This window comes from Motacilla alba, chromosome 8, assembly GCF_015832195.1.
Source record: "Motacilla alba alba isolate MOTALB_02 chromosome 8, Motacilla_alba_V1.0_pri, whole genome shotgun sequence".
Taxonomy (NCBI): domain Eukaryota; kingdom Metazoa; phylum Chordata; class Aves; order Passeriformes; family Motacillidae; genus Motacilla; species Motacilla alba.
Window position 1 is genome coordinate 24,250,805 of NC_052023.1, and position 16,256 is coordinate 24,267,060.

The 16,256-nt window shown below is 42.9% G+C and overlaps 1 protein-coding gene across 2 annotated transcripts in view; it reads left to right on the plus strand.

Annotated features, from left to right (window-relative positions):
- HMCN1 (hemicentin 1) overlaps nucleotides 1-16,256 on the plus strand; it is a 166,825-nt gene that overhangs the window by 48,891 nt on the left and 101,678 nt on the right. For both annotated transcript variants that reach the window (XM_038144148.1, XM_038144147.1), the window contains exons 9-13: nucleotides 37-181; nucleotides 3,764-3,885; nucleotides 8,720-8,995; nucleotides 15,074-15,215; nucleotides 15,611-15,738. In XM_038144148.1, the coding sequence (XP_038000076.1) occupies nucleotides 37-181; nucleotides 3,764-3,885; nucleotides 8,720-8,995; nucleotides 15,074-15,215; nucleotides 15,611-15,738 (813 nt within the window). The remainder of the gene's footprint in view (nucleotides 1-36; nucleotides 182-3,763; nucleotides 3,886-8,719; nucleotides 8,996-15,073; nucleotides 15,216-15,610; nucleotides 15,739-16,256) is intronic.

Sequence of the window (16,256 nt, forward strand, 5' to 3'; positions counted from 1 at the left end):
TTAATATACGTTCTAGAGAATGTTTTCTTTCTTCAGATGCCCCCAAAGTTACAATGCCCATGAAGACTCCAGGATATTATTTACAGCCAGGCTCTGTTCCTTGCCACGTTGATAGCCTTATACCTTTTACTCAGCGTTTTACTAAAAATGGAGTAAAACTGGGAGTGGATCAGTTCTTCAAGTAAGTAGTAGCCTCTTTTCACAATGCTGCTTCATTTCCTATTTATAGCTTATGATTTCTATTATTATTTACTGCTGTGTGCTGTCTACATCCTGCTACTTCCAGTCTGTTATTTTTGGTGCTCTTCATCAGGAAAACGGTATTTTATGGAGATATTGATAATATTTATATATAGAGAGATAGCTCTATATGTGATGTAAAGAGGAGGGTGTATACTCTACATGTGATGGGATTTATAAGGTTCTGGCCTAAATTCCCCTCAAGTGTGTGCTCTGAAATTATAAACTAGGTCTAAAAGTCTAGAAGGCAAGCAGTTTTAATTTATATTTTTAAACATTATGCAAAATTGGTAACTAATTTTGTTTATTAAACACATCCCTTACTCTGGCCCCAGTGATACGTAGGTGACTGGGAATATATTAATTTGTTTGATTTTTAATGCCTTTCATGGATGCCATAGGAGTATGTCCTATGAACTGCCCTAGAAACCTTCATCTTCAGAAAATATCTCAAAATTGCAAAATTTATGTGGGATATACCAGAAGGCTCTTCAGATTTCTGTATAGAAAAAGAATAGCATGCCCTTTCTCTGTAGGGTGAGGGAATAATTAAAAAAAAAAAAAGTTAATTCGTTAAAATACTCATAAAGTGCCCCTTTTAATTCTGTTTGTTAAAACCAAAAGGGAAGTGTGCCCTAGCAAACCGTGTCAGCAGCCTCCTGTGCAGCCCAAAGCACCTCAGGAGCAGACTGTAGACTAAATTCTGCATTCCCCAGCAGGTACAGCATACCCAGTAAACACATCCTGCAGCTCCCTTGTGCACTGCTGGCAGTGGGAAATGCTGCAGCTTGGTGTGGTTTGGGTTTTAATGAGGTGCTGCTGACACATAGTCAGCCCCAGCACAGCACATACTTGGGCTGCTGTGTAATGTTTTCCATTCCTTAGGTATCAAACCCCACGCTTCTCCTTGTTCTTCACACATCCAGCACCGCTGATTCGGCTGCGTTGTTCTTTTTTCTGTTACAGAGCAGATGAATGAACACATCATCCAAGTTAATTTAACAAAACATATCTCAAGCCAAATATTGTTGGTCACAGTTAAATAGGATCTAATTCAGCTTGGCTTGTTTGCCTCTTATTTGTAGTGAAGTTCCAGGCAGGGTTTGTCCAGCTTAGTAGTTCAGTGCAGATTTGAACTGTAGTTTTCCTCTGCATTGAGTGAGTTTTGTTTTGGTGTTGAGATGTCTTCACTCAGTTGTTTTAAGATTTATTTTAAAAACTAAATGATTTACGAGTATTGTATTTCTATTGTGACACTTGTCTATGTGAAAATACCCTTAGAATGACTACAGGCTCAGGGTTCATGAGGAGAACAGACTTTGAAATTTACAATTTTTTTTTTTACTTTGGTTCCAGAGGTACTATCAGCTGCAGTAATAATTCCTGATTTTAAATTAGTTACATATGTTAGGAAGAAGAAATTTTTGTAAAATTGTAACAGCTTTGTCATTCTACATTTCTGCATCCTGTGGTAGTGTAGTAAGAAAATTTGGGTTTTGCTTAATATCCCAGTGCATTTTTTTACCAGCCTGATAAAGGAAGTCAAGAGCAGTAGTTGAGCACCTCATTCCAGTGGGCAATGGGAACTGAGCACAAAAGTGTCTTTACAATCCATTCTGTATTACAAATAGCAGATCCCAGCAGTCCTGCAGAGATTACAATCAGCAAAAATAAGATGTTAAATTCTGACAAGAAAGGCAATTCATATAGTTAATCAAAACAACAACCATGATAATTGAAAAATGCACTGCTTTTTGTGGTTGCTATTCAAGTCTAGTAAACTATGCACAATATATCCCTCCAAACCATGTGCTAGGAGGTGAAATTATAGGTTTCATTTCTGCCTGTGAGCTGTAGCCTTCTGCTGGTGAGCTCCCAGCTGGGTATGGAGCAGCGTGGTGGGGGTGTCCAGGAGGTGAGGTCTGATAGCACCACTGTGCTCTCTGCATGACTGAGAACCAGAGGGTCATCTGGGCTGTGGAGTTTGAGTGTTTGTAGTTGCCCAGGTGCCCACACAAACAGCCCAATCAGCAGATTGCATGTACAGAAAAATGAATTTGGTAGATTATAGTGGTGCTGGAAGGTGCTGAATTATCCCATGGCATGTGCTGTGATTTGTGTGCAGTTACAGCTCCTCACCCAGTGCCCATGTGGGGAGCAGATGCCCTGAGCTGTATGTTAGTCCTTGCTGTCAGTTTTGGTTTGATTTCTAAATTTTTCTTTAACAGTCCGCCACAGGTCTTTGTTTTGCCAAGCTGTTCCATGCCCCTGGGCACATTTCCCTTTGTGCTTCTGTTCTCAAGGCTTCCACGTTTGACATCTGGCATGTAGCACGAGTCAGGAAGGAAGCAGAATAGGATTGCCTAACCTCACTTTTAACATACTTTCCATGAAATAAAGGAGTTTCTCACTCATTATTTGGAAGAAACACCACCTTATTCTTTAGTGCTGGCAGTTGCTGCCATGTCCATGTGCCAGCATTGCATGGGAAATGTCATAGATTTGAAGTATGATATATTAGGTTATCTATAGTAAGTATGAAGTAAGAGGGAACAAGTAGAAAGCCATTTAAGGTCACTGTACACTGTTTTCGTTTGTGGTGTGGTTGGATTGTCTCTCTCATGGTGCTACAGCATTGACCTTCCATGCATATTCCAAGTCTCTTGTTCCTTCTGTATCCTTTAAGGGCTGATAAATCAATCTATTCAGACAAACAAAGGGGTCATTAATGTAGTGTTTTCCTGTAATGTGGCAATAACTTGCCAAAGCTCTCACAGATATTTTGGTGCTTATCAGTTTTGTTTATGTGCCATAGCAACAGGCCATGGGGAGCCCTGGGATAGTGCAGAACCACTGGTTTGCTCGTTTATGTTGTCCTCTGTGTGTCTGTAGCACCAGAAGTTTATAAAAGTGGTTTTGTATCATGAGAGACCGAGAATGTTTGTTTTGAAGCACATGTAAGCAGCCTACGTAGCTACAATTCTATTCCCTTCTTGCTTTCACACTGTGTATGATACCAATGTGGTGTTACTGCCCAGCAGCCTTGGCCTTGCTGGGTTCTAGAGAAAACCTGCAGTGGTTCTCTGGATTGCTGTTCCTGTGAGTTTGGGAAGCTCAGGTGGGAGGATGAGACCTTGTTGCCTTTGCTGGTAAGAGGCATGGGTTTGGTACCACACACTGGCTCTGCACAGAAACTTGCTGACATCAAGGAATGTGTCTTCTCAGGCGGTAAATTCAACAGAGCACAAGCAGCTGAGGGAATGACAGCAAATACACTGCCTTTAGGTATTGTGTGACAACTGCTGACTTGTTGAAGGTTTATTTTTTGATGTGCAAGTGGGACATTCTGCAAAATCTTACAAAAAAATACTGTCCATAAAGTGACATCCAGTTTGAGTCTCATCAGAGGGTCTGTCTTGCCTCTTAATGATTGTGAAACTCTCCTTTGTCTATAGTCAGGAAACCAAGCTGGTGTGGCTCTTGGTTCCTTGAGGGACTCAGTGGGTGCCCTTTTCTCCTGCAGAGAATCATCCAGCATGAGCTGGGACATTGCCCAGGTGTCTGTGTCCGACGAGGGCTTCTACGAGTGCGTGGCCAGCAGCACTGCGGGGACAGGACGCGCGCAGACGTTCCTCGATGTGTCAGGTGCGTCCCAGCCGCCCTTCTGGGGTGGATTGCTTGGGCTAGAACACTTAAGAAAGGCACATGGGGCTGCTGAAATACATTCCCAGTTTTAAGTGTATTTTTAGTTACTGTGTTTGTTTCCTCACCCATGTCCCACAAGTGAGCTGAGGTTTATTCAACAAACCTGTTTTGAATATCAAAGTTGGTTTGGTTTTAGTTCCTGCTATCAGTTGGACTTGCAGAATAGATCTGACTGGTAGAATCCAAAACTTAAATCTCAGATTTCAACTGTTCTCATTTTGATTTCACTTTGTAGCAATTATATGTTGGTTTGATTGTATGTATTGTATTATCTGATAGACAAGGATGTAAGAAAGTTGTGTTCAGATTTCTGCTTTTTTACAATACAAAATTCAGTAAATTGTTGGAAATCTCATCTATTACCTTGAATTTCTTAAAAGTGGTAATAAAGATGAGAAAGTAAAATGAATGAGGTAAAAAATAGTGCTTATCAGAAAGATAGTTTTGAATAAACAGTAGGCTTATTTCTGTCTGTGGGTGGATGGATGAGACCCCTGCCCATACTATAACAAATTTTGTCACTTAATTTTTCACAGTTGCAGTGCAGACAGAGTGAGAGGGAAAAATAATTTCTGGTTTGTAGTAAAGATCAATTCTATACAGCCTTGTGCTGGTGTTGATTAGATATGAGTCTTGGAGCAAGTGAAAGCTGTTGCTGGTGAGATGGAAAAACACTGGAGCAGTTAATCTGTGACAGGGAGGAATGGGAGAACTCAGAAGAACATTTTCAACTCAGAATTTCATTTAATGACTTGAAATTGAAGTTGTCTTGCCTCTTATCTCTTGCAGTAGCTACTCCAGGTAGCCACTCCAGGTGGATTATGAATCACAGAACCACAAAACAATTTAGGCTGGAGGCACCTTTGGAAGTCACCTAGTCCAGTTCACAGCTCAAAGAGAATTAGCTTCCAGGCTTGATTATGTTTTTCAGGAACTTGTCCAATCAGTCTTTGAATGTCCCCAAGGGTGGAGATTTCACAAGTTCATGGGCAGCCTTCAGTGCTTAACTACCCCCACTAGGAAAATATTTTGTGTGTCTGGTCAGAATTTCCCCTGCTGCATGTTATGAACAAAGAGTCTCATCTTTTTTTTTTCTTTCTCCTGTGCCCTGAGAGCACTCTAATTGTGTATTCCCTAAAGCAATCCTCTCAGTAGCTGAAGAGAGTGGCTCCATAACCCTTCACCTTCCCTTTTCCAGGCAAAGATGTTCCTTTCATTGTACTACGAGCAAATTCTAAGAAACCAGTGTGATAGCATTGATTTTATGCAAGGTGAAGTTTGTAGAGAAAGAGTCCTCTTGGACCAAGGGATGAAATTGAGGAGAGGAACGTGCTTTTATTCACACAAAGTAGTGAGTGGGAGGGAACAATAACATCTGTCCTAACCCAAGTTCTGGTTCTAGACCACTGGTTTATATTTTAGCCACAGAAATCCTTCAAGCAGAAAGGATATTCCCAGGTGCTTGTTTCAAGCCATGGCTTAGAGGGCTAGCAGTTGTGGGCATAAAGATTCTCAGTTTGGAAGTTACAACCATTCTCCTCATCAAAGAGAAACGTGAAGGAGAATCCTGACCTTTTTCTTGTGATGTTGGTAGCACTTGAAAGCCAAGAGTAATAAGGGGGAAAATCCCGTATCCCCTCATTTACAAAGCACAGGAGATGGCCTGGAATTGAGTCACTGTGTAAACATGACAATTTCTTCTGTTCAGAGCCCTGCAGAGGATTAATGGGAGAGAGATGCTTTGAAATCCTTGTGAACAAATATTTGCAAGAAAATTACTTGAAATTTCTTCTTGAAGCAAAGTAAACAATCTTTTCAAGTGTTCTTGGTTTACCCAGCTGACAGATGGCATAGCACAGATAATCCATTCTGGCAACTGTTGTGTGAAAGGTATTGGAGCTGTGCCAACGTTTTCTCACTTCACAGAAAACGAGCACTTGAGATGGACTTTTACTCCTATTAAATCTTTAAAATGACAAACGGCTCGTTAGCTTGTGCAGGACCCTAGCTGAAGGGCCAGTGAAGTGCTGGGGGATGGCTGAGTGTGGGCGCTGCTGTGGACAGTGGCTGGGGTGGCCCAAACTTTTGTTGTCCCACTAGACTGGCAGTCAAAAGATGGGGATTCCAGTCCTGTGCTGGCCTCATCTCTCTCTCCTGAGTTTAGGTAATGTATTTTACAATAAGCCTGTGGAAAGCAGAAGAAGACTTATTGTTTTTCACAAGCACCCCAAACCTAAAAGTACAGGGGAGAAATTCCCTTCAGTAAGCAAGGGTAGCTTTCCCTGACTCTCCTCTGCATGGGTTAAAGTCTGTGGATTTGGCAGTGGGGGTGATTGCTGTCAGGACTGTGTTTGTAGGGAGGCAGAGCTGCTCACCCAGCAAACAGTGCTGTGCAGGGATCCAGCTCTGAGCTTGTGAACCTCATCTGAGACCCCCCAGGAGACCTTGAGGAGGAGGATTTATGGCTGGTTCTGGGCTTAGGAGTAACTTTAACCCTTAATAAATACTTTTTTTTTTTTAAATTTCCTGTTACTCTTGCTTTTTTAGGATAGTTGTGTTTTAGTGTGTTTTGATAAAGATTTGGTCTTGCTCTTACAGCTGTCTCATTTCTGCACAAGCATCCTTCTCAAAGTATTATTTATTACGGAGTTTTCTTTGTTCAAGAACCAGTCTGGGAATGGAATACATGTGATATTTTTAATGGGAATGCATAAAGTCATAAATAATTCAATTCATTTTCTTTCTTGAAATGTTCCCTCCTTGATCAGTAGTATCTCAAGGAGGAGCAGAATGACTACTGCTGTTTTAACCATCTGTGGTTTCAAAGTTTAGTTTCAGTAGAATATTTCTGCATCTGCTTTTTTCTGGGAGCATCATAGAACTGCACAGATGGGTCAGGTGGAAAGCAGGTAAAAAATAGTGGGAGTTACAGCATAAAATATGTACAGGAAGAGATAATGAAATTCCCAGAGATTTGAGTGGAAGTGAGAGTTGAAGCATGTTGTACATAGCTGCAGGAATTCCTCCTGCCTGGCTGCCAGAGCTTATCCCATGTACCGAGGGACACCTGGTGTGCAGCAGCACAGCACTGCCCAAGGTCACTGTGGGCTCCAAGAGCTGGGGCTGGGACTCCAGGCCCCCCAGGAGCTGATGCCACTGACATGGGGTGCTTAAACCCCTGGTCTGACCCCAGCAGCTGGCACCCAGTCTACTCATACCGGTCCCCCAGTAGCTGGCACTTAATATTTGCAGGGATACAAAGAAGGGATAGGGACTGAGGTTACCCTGGGCCACTTAAAGAAGGGATTTACTAGTGAGAGAGGACAAGCTGTGCTGTCCAGGCCAGGGCTGGAGCAGACAGGGCAATGGCTGGTAGTGCTTTACAGGGGACAGGCCCCTTTTATGCCCCTTCCGGTCTGTTCCTCCCTTTTCTCCTCTCTGATTCACTTTCCTGCATATTCCTTCATGAGTTTGCCAGCTGCCCCTCACCCCCACCATAGCAGAGACCTTGGGTTTGTGTCCTTACCAGCTGCACAGCCTGGGCTGGCCCCTCTGTCAAATGGTGCTAACTTCTGATGCCCTTCAGCATGAGGAGGAGTGGCTGTTGGCATTGTGTCTGCTGTCTGTCTGTCAGGGCTGTCTGTGTACTGTGTTTATTACCTTCCCTTTTCTCACCCTATTTCATGAGGTCCTTAATCAGAGTATGGATGCTTTCTCCTTCCACATTTTTGTATAGAATCCATTTAATAAGAGCTCACTAATGGTGTTAACTTGGTTCCATTCTTGCTGCTGGAAGAATTTCCTACTAACATATTTTTTTCCATATACAACCTGTAAAAATCTACTGCTTAGCTCAGATGCCACCAAGTGGGGTCACACCTGGGGCAGAGATGAGACTCGGAGGCCTGTGGTGGTCCTGTCTCCCTCCCTCCTGTTGCTGTCACACTGATCCCTTGTTGGCTGTGCTCAAAAAACACAGAGCTGCCTCTTCTCATAGAGGATGTGATTTTTCATCCTACAGGATGCGGTAGTTTGGTTCTAGACCAAGTGTGTCTTGTTATGTGAGCTCCTGGCAGGTAGCTCAGCATCAGAGAATGAGGCTGCTGCCCTGGGTTCTATTTGTGGCTTCAGAATGGGAGATGAAACCAAATATTAAACCTGAATTATTAAATAACTCAATCCATTAAATGCATTATTTAACACCTAACGTATTAGATAAATATTTTAATATTTAAATATTACAATTTTTTTTTGTTCTGTAGTGTGCATAGAGTTGTTTATCAGGAATGCGCAAATGCTGAAAGGTAGCTTACTGTATTTGCTGGGAATGCCCCGACGAAGGCAGGAATGATGCGCCTGACTCCATGTTCTCAGAAGGCTAATTTATTACTTTATAATACTATATTATATTAAAGAATACTATACTACACTAAAGAATTCAGAAAGGATACTTACTCAATGCTACAAAGATAATAATGAAAACTCGTGACTCTTTCCAGAGTCTTGACCCAGCTTGGCCGTAATTGGCCAATGAGTCAAATCAACTCACACCAGGATCCAATTATCAATTCCCTTCAGGTGAACAATCTTCCACAATGCATTCCACTTGTGAACAACACAGGCGCAGCAAATGAGATAAGAATTGTTTTCCTTTTTCTCTGAGGCCTCTCAGCTTCCCAGAAGAAAAATCCTGGGCGAAGGAATTTTTTCAGGGAATACGAATGCTGCAGTCACTGAAACGTGTCTCTGACTCGGTTGCTCTCCGTTCCCGCAGAGCCCCCGCCCGTGCTGCAGGTGCCCGCTAACGTGACGGTGGTGCCGGGGGCCGGGGCGGTGCTGAGCTGCCTGGTGCTGAGCGCGGGCCGCTACAACCTGACCTGGCAGCGGCACGGGCGCGACGCGCGCCTGCAGGACCCGCTGCGGCTCCGCGTGCTGGCCAACCTGTCCCTGGAGCTGAGGCCCGCCCGGCTGTCGGACGCGGGCAGCTACAGCTGCACTGCTGCCAACGAGGGCGGCTCTGCCACGGCGTCTGTCTTCCTCACCGTGCAAGGTAAGCGCTGGATACTGCGCCCGTGGCTCACTTGGCAGGGCTCCTGGGGGAACAAGCTGCCCACAGCCTTGGACAGGCCCATCCCTGGAAGTGTCCAAGGCTGGACAGGACTCAGAGCGACCTGGGATGGTGGAACGTGTCCCAGTCCGTGGCAGGGGGTGGAACGAGAGGGGCTTTAATATCCCTTCCAACCCAAACCATTGTGTGATTTCATAAAAAATCAGGCAGAACTAAAAAAAGCAGCATGAGTGAGACCAAACATATCTAGGTCTGGGCTTTTGCTGTATACCAGGAACAAATTTAAAAGAAGAAAAAACAAGTACAAATGCACTAACTGGTATTGGAGCAAATATTTTTAAAATTTTGAAGTACTGCAGGACTTGTTTTTCTATTTGCCTTGTTTGTGTGGAGGTTTGAACCTTGCTTCTTTGGTGCCTGTCTACGGGTAAGACAAAAATCGTTCAGAGAGAAAATTATTGTCACTTGTAGGTGATTCCAACAGATTGCTGCTTGCGATGCTGCTGGGCCATACTCTGTGCAGAGGGGGTATCATCATTAATTAACTTTTCTGCTCTAATTCTAGTAATTCATTAGCTAATGGAAAACTTAGAATTATGGAAAAAAGAAATTTTGAGTGGAATAACTTGACCTCTGAGGTGCTCCAAAACAGAGGTCAAAAGTGGAGCTGTAAAAATTATTAAAGGGATGTAGTTTTTCCTATATTGGTTACCAAGGTAGAATAAGTAGGTGTGGAACCACTTGTGTAGGGCCTAGTACAAAATGCAGCAGAATGAAGTGTGGTTTTTCAATATCTGTTTGAATTACCCTTAGATTGCTACAGCAAAAGTTACAACTGAATTTCTAACTAACTTGGATTTCTCTAACCTAAATTTTTAACAAAGCTGAAAGGAAAGAAGTAATGAAAAAACCTCAACCCCCATGCATCTGGAAAACCCTAGTTTTGAATTGTAAAGAATTTTTCCATCGAGACACTCATTCAGGCATGTCAAAGGCATCAAGAGAAGTGCCTCTCCCTAGTTCTTCTCTTCCTGGGATTCATGGTTTCCTCCCTCATGTCTGTAGCTCAGCTGGGAGCCTTAATACACCAACCAAATTGCTTCTGGTGTTTTTTTTTCTAGTAAATCTAATGGAGTTTTACTCCACAACAGAATATTCAGTTTCAAATACCTTATATATGTGGAATGATTGTATCAAATGGTTGGTAATTACATTTTGGCTGGTCCTGGTAGTGCTAACAGCTTTCAAACATGTTTGAGAGAACCCTCTTGGGCAGCTCAGACATTGTTAGCTGAGAGTCTGAGTTGAATTTTCTTTATTTTCTGTGAAGTATGCTTAGAACAGAATAAATACGTAGGAAAGACTGAGCTGCAGCTGAATTCAGCTTTCTGCAGTAGAGCCTGCCTCTTTTGTTTAGAAAAAGTAATCTACTGCCAACTTTCCCAATGCCTTCATGCAGAAGCTGGATGGTATCTGAAGGGTTTGCAAGCACTGTTACTTGTGATCATTTTAATTTGCCTGGAAAAAAATTATTTCCATCAGTTTTCTGGGGGTACTCAGCGTGTGATTGTCATGTACAGCTTGCAGTGCTTGTTAGGGCCTGGAGTATTTTTCAAAAAACAGTTTTTATTTGGCAGTGAAGAGTAAAGGGTGGCCAGATGTAAGAGCTACAGCTTTATGGGCTTGTCATTGTTAACATGCCAAAGAGGGAAATTTGAAGTCTTGTTAATTGATGGAGATGGGTCCGTGCTTTGTGTAGTTGTAAAGTAATTCAGAACATCAAATTAAATTCATCCTGAAGCCCTTTATTATTGTTGGACCAGCTCCATGTAGATCTCTGAATTTCGGATCATAAGAGGATAAACATTGCTTTCATCCCCATTTTCTTTCTGGGGGTGAGTTAAGGCAGAGAACAAATACTGGTGGCTCTAAAAATAACCCAGCATCTGCTTTTCCTGCTGAAGGAGGTTGTAGTAAACCCTTGTTTTGAAGTGTTGGGTTTGATGTTACTGTTTCTGAAAGGGAACATTGATGTGACTCTTGTGCCAGCATCTGTGCAAGTACAGCCTGGAATCCTCATGGGGCTGACTTTGTGCCCCAGTTGTGTGCTCTGTGCTCAGGAGAGCACACTGTCCCCATCCTCTCACTGCTCCCCACGACCAGGACATAGCCCTGTGTGAAACTTGGGCCTCTCTGTAGGCTGGGGGTGCTGCCCAGAGCACTCAGGAAGGTCCTGGAATGCCACTTGATAAAGCCTATAGAGTGCTAGGACTAAAAAGTATGTGTTAAAATTTGGAGTTGAGCAAGAGTGGCTACATAGTGTGAGTTGCTCAAGTCCTCCCATCAGATTGGTCTTGTATGGAAACATAAATGAATTTATGAGGGGATTCCTTACTTTTTGAGGTGTCTAGAGGACTATGTTGCAGCTTTGTGAGGCTGGAGATTGGCCAAGAGTGTGAAACATTGGTGATCGAATCTATTTTTCAATGTGTTTCTCACTGATGACTGAAATTCCATGAACATTTAAACCTTTTCTTTCTGGTTTTGTTACAGCCTGGTAGGTGAAATATGAGTTAGCTATTTGCATATTTTTTAGGCTCAATTAATATTAGCATATGGTGGAAGCTTGATGTTTTGTTTGTGGTGTTTTTCATAAATACATCTCTGTAATATTGATTTTGGGGGGACATGGAGGCATTTGGGTGCTTTTTTAAAATCGAAACAATGTGCATGGTGAAGAGATTGGTTTGTGGTAGCTTTTTTTTCCTTCCCCTTTAACAATTTCAACTACACCATTAATCCCCAGAAATTTGGGTGGTGCTAAGTGTGATTTTATGGTAATCCTGGTTTTTCATGTGTTCTGGTGTCAGCAGAAAAGGAAGGGATTATCTTGATTACTGCTACTTTCTTTTCCCTCTGCAGCACTGCTGTGTAATGGGGAGAGACTTTGGCTTGTGTTTAGGTTGGTATTAGTAGAGATATTTTCAGTTAGTAATCTGGGCATGTGATGAATTCCAGCAGTGGGTTAACAAGCAGGGAAATCAGCCTTCTGCTCAGGTGCATCTTTTTATCTGAATGTATAGATGGAATAAAATCATACATGCAGTAATTACTGTTCTGTCCACACCATGGTGGGTTTCCTTCACCTTATGATTTAAAAATGTTCAAGTGCCTGTCTGGTATCACCATCACTGAAAGGCGCTTAGAGCACCTGCTTGCAGGGAGCACTGTTAAACAATGCAGTGTCCAGCCACACCTACGGGAAATAAGCAGATTTATTATGTGTTCCACTTGCCCACGAGAAAAATCAAATGTCTGTTTGCCTTTGGGCATTGAAGAATTGTCATTGCTGTAGTAAGAGGTGTGCAAGTGCTGTTTGGCCAAGCCAAGGGGTGACAGGAGTGCTGTCCTGCTCTCTGAACAGCTGCCTGAGATGTGCAGTGGGGGAAAGTGGGTCCCTGTGCTGCCTGGGGGGCATTCACCTGGGGGACTGCTGGGGGCACTTCCCTGTGCCCAGAGCTTGAATACAGCTGAAAATAAAATAATAGCCCAGGAGTCAGCAAATGTGACTTGGCTCAACAAAGCAACACTGATACTCACATAAATCCCAGGCAGGAGCAGAAGCCAGGTCTGGATGAACACAGTGGGACTTGCAGAATGAATATGCTAATATCTGGAAGAATTCCAGGGAAGGGATTGCCCAGATGGATAAAAGGAGAATTACCCTCTTGGCATCGCTCTGAATTTTTTCTGCTCCTTTCTCTGAAAAGATATGATACAGAAATAAACATCCTGGTCTTTCCGATCTCTCTCTAACTGATGGTGTGAATATTGCTCACTTAGGTCTGTGGATGCACACTGTGATAATGGGCAGAGAGGAACTGGTTATACTGCTCTGAGATCTTTAAACACTGTGAAAATGGGCCTCCCCACCCTCACAGGGAATAATTCCTTCCCAGTATCCCATCTGACCCAGCCCTCTGGCAGTAGGAAGCCATTCCCCCTTTTTCCTGTCCCTCCAGGCCCTTGTCCCAAGTCCCTCTCCAGCTCTCCTGGAGCCTCTTTAGGCACTGGAAAGGGCTCTGAGGTCTCCCTGGAGGCTTGCCTTCTCCAGGTGAATACCCCTAGCTCTCCCAGGCTGGCTTCAGAGCAGAGGGACTCCAGCCCTGGCAGCATCCCCATGGCCTCCTCTGAACTTGCTCCATCAGCTCAATGCCCTTCTGATGTTGGAGGCCCAGAGCTGGAGGCAGCTCTGTACGTGGGGTCTCTTGAGAAGCTTTACACACAATCTGTGTTGTTTAAAGGGTTTCATTGTGCAGCCTTGAATGAGATGGGCACTGTAACGAGCTTGTGCTTCTGCTTTCATCTACAAATCTTCACCTCTGAGATACAGAGAACAAAACAAAGGAAATTATATGGACCTGACATACAAGAAAGCCCCTCTGTGTGCCTGCCTGGTCCCTGGCATTTGGGCAAGGAGACAAGATGGTTAAATGGTGGCAAATGGGGCCTCACTGATTTTAGTCAATATCTTGATTATTACATCTGTGTATATTGACTTTTTCCTAATAATTTTATTACAAATATAATGAAAGAAATTTTAACTTGTGTCTTCTGCTTACCTGTTAATACCATGTGAAAATACTGGCATGGACAGTAGTGTGTTGCTAAAGCACGATGTGTAATTGCCGTCAGAGCCAGTTTCCTAATCCCAGCAGGAGAGGAGACCTTCCTGTGACCAGAGCATGCAGAATACCCCCAGCATCTCTTGGCAGGATTTCAAACCAAATAAAAATAGCTGAGCCAGCTGTGCACATCATGAATCACTTGGGGACAGTTCTGTAACGTGGAGCCATTTCTGGCCCCATCCTGCCCACTTGTGCTGTGTGCTGGCTCTTGCACACACTGCTCCTTAGCAGCCACTGAAACGTGTCAAGTGTCCCCTGGGTGAGTGGGATGGGGTAATTCCTGCTGGAACAAAGAAAGACGGGCTGTGCAGAGCAGCCCTAGATGTGAAGTACCTCTGGGTTTCATGTGTTCAGCCTCTTGGTCTCTCACAAACACAAGTTGGACGTAGGCTTTTGTCCTGTGGTTTGTCCGGGAATTCATAAATACAGAGTGTTGAGCAGAGGACAAAGCTCCAAAGATGAAAATTGGTGCTGCTTATTTTGTAGCAGCCAGTTTCACTGGTCTCAACTAACTTTATCCATGGGTGTGGATCATCTTGCCATTGTAAGACAAAGTCATACAATACCATAGAAAGTGTCTGTTGCCCAAGTGAACTGCTTTGGTGGTCATTTTTTACTGAGAAAATCTGTCTAAGGATTGTGGAATCACAGAATGGTTTGTGTTGGAGACATCTCAAAGTCCATTCAGTGCCACCCTCTGCCATGGGCAGGGCCACTTTCCACTGTCCAAGGTTGCTCTAAGCCCTGTCCAAGCTGGCCTTGGACACTTGCAAGGGTGGGGAGTCCACAGCCTCTCTGGGTTAAAAATGAATGAACTTTATTGAGTTCACTGATTCCTTTTCTAGTGGAAATCCATAGCATCCTTAACAATTGCTAAAACTGCAGATTCACTTCTCTTCCACTTGTGTGTCTGCACATATATTGTGACTTTCATTATCTCTCAGGTTGCATTTTGACAATTGACCCACCTGAAGGTTTGTGGGCTTTAGTGTCCAGTAGTCTGAAAAAAAATCATAGAATCAAAGAATGGTGTGTGTTGGAAGGGACCTTAAAGCTCATTTTGTTCTGACCCCTGCTATGGGCAGGGACACCTTCCACATTGCTCATTGTCTGGTGTTTGTCAAAATTGTCTCTGTTGCTGCTTTTTTATCTCCATCTCAGGAAGGCTAATACCTGAATTCTGACCTAATGCCTCTTATAAAGGTCATTTCATCTGAGACTTTGACCGTGCCAGTGGCAACAAGTGGCCTCTGACCTTCATTTGATTGCTTTCTCACCATGGAGCAATTTGAAAATAGGAATGAAGGTCTTAGCATAACCTGTGTTTTCTAACAAGACATTTTTAATTGCTGTTTTGAATTTCTTTTGGTAGAACCTCCAAGGCTTGTAATTTCACCCAAGAACCAGACTTTTACGGAAGGTTCTGAAGTGTCCATCAGGTGTTCTGCCACGGGTTACCCAAAGCCAACGGTTGTGTGGACACTCAATGATATGTTTATCATTGGCTCCAGCAGGTGGGACTTGAAGTTGTCTCCATTTATTTTAATATCATATGTGAGAAAGAAGGTTTGAATAGTGCCAAAATATTCTGCTACTTCAACAGAAGTGTGTAATAGGAAATAGTACCTCAGTCTTTACTTTGATAACTCTTTAATTGCAATTACATCTCTAACAAAGTTAACTTTAGTAACAAAACTTTAGTTCTCCAGGTTTTTTTATAAGATTAATTAATGTACTTTTCACAAAGTGTAGTGCTAGGTATAATAGTACCTATAGTGTTTATAATGAGAAAAAAACCCCAGAAACAGCTATTTATAAGCCATCTGCTCATGCTGCTGTGGCTGCTTGGAATGTGGATATAACCATTGTTCTTTCTAATAATTTTGCTTGGTCCCTTGTGTGTTCCCAGGTACAGAATGACCCCAGAAGGCACCTTAATCATAAAAAAGGCAATTCCCAGAGATGCAGGAATTTATGGTTGTTTGGCAAGTAACTCAGCTGGGACAGAGAAACAGACATCCATCCTCACATACATTGGTAAGTGAGAAAAACTAAGTATTAAAATTTTAAAAATAAACTAATTCATCTTCAGGGAGGAGGAGCTGTTAAAATGAGTAGAACCCTGCAGAACATTCTGGTAGAAGTTTCAAAAACCTCAGAAGATAGGTTGAACAGCTCACAAATATCCCTTTTTTCTGTTCAAACCTGAGTAGTATTGTTAGATGGTATTTGGAGCTTGATGCTCTTTCTAAAAAGAAAGCTTTTTAGGTTAAAAAACCCCTAAAACAGGGTCTTACTATGGGATAGACTGGGAAACCTGAGTGAGTCCTTTAGAAAAGAAATTGTGTTTCTGTATCAAAATACTGTGTTAAAATATTGATAGCAGAGTATTAAACTGTTTTATGACCAGCATCTGGCTGGAGGAGGAGAAGGATTTCGTGCTTGTACTTTCTGCATGGTGAAACTTTTCTGATTTTGTCCTTATATTTCATGTACATTTTGCATATGATTCAGGTGCTCTGGACCAGACTTTACTTTTCCTTGTTTCCCAGTGT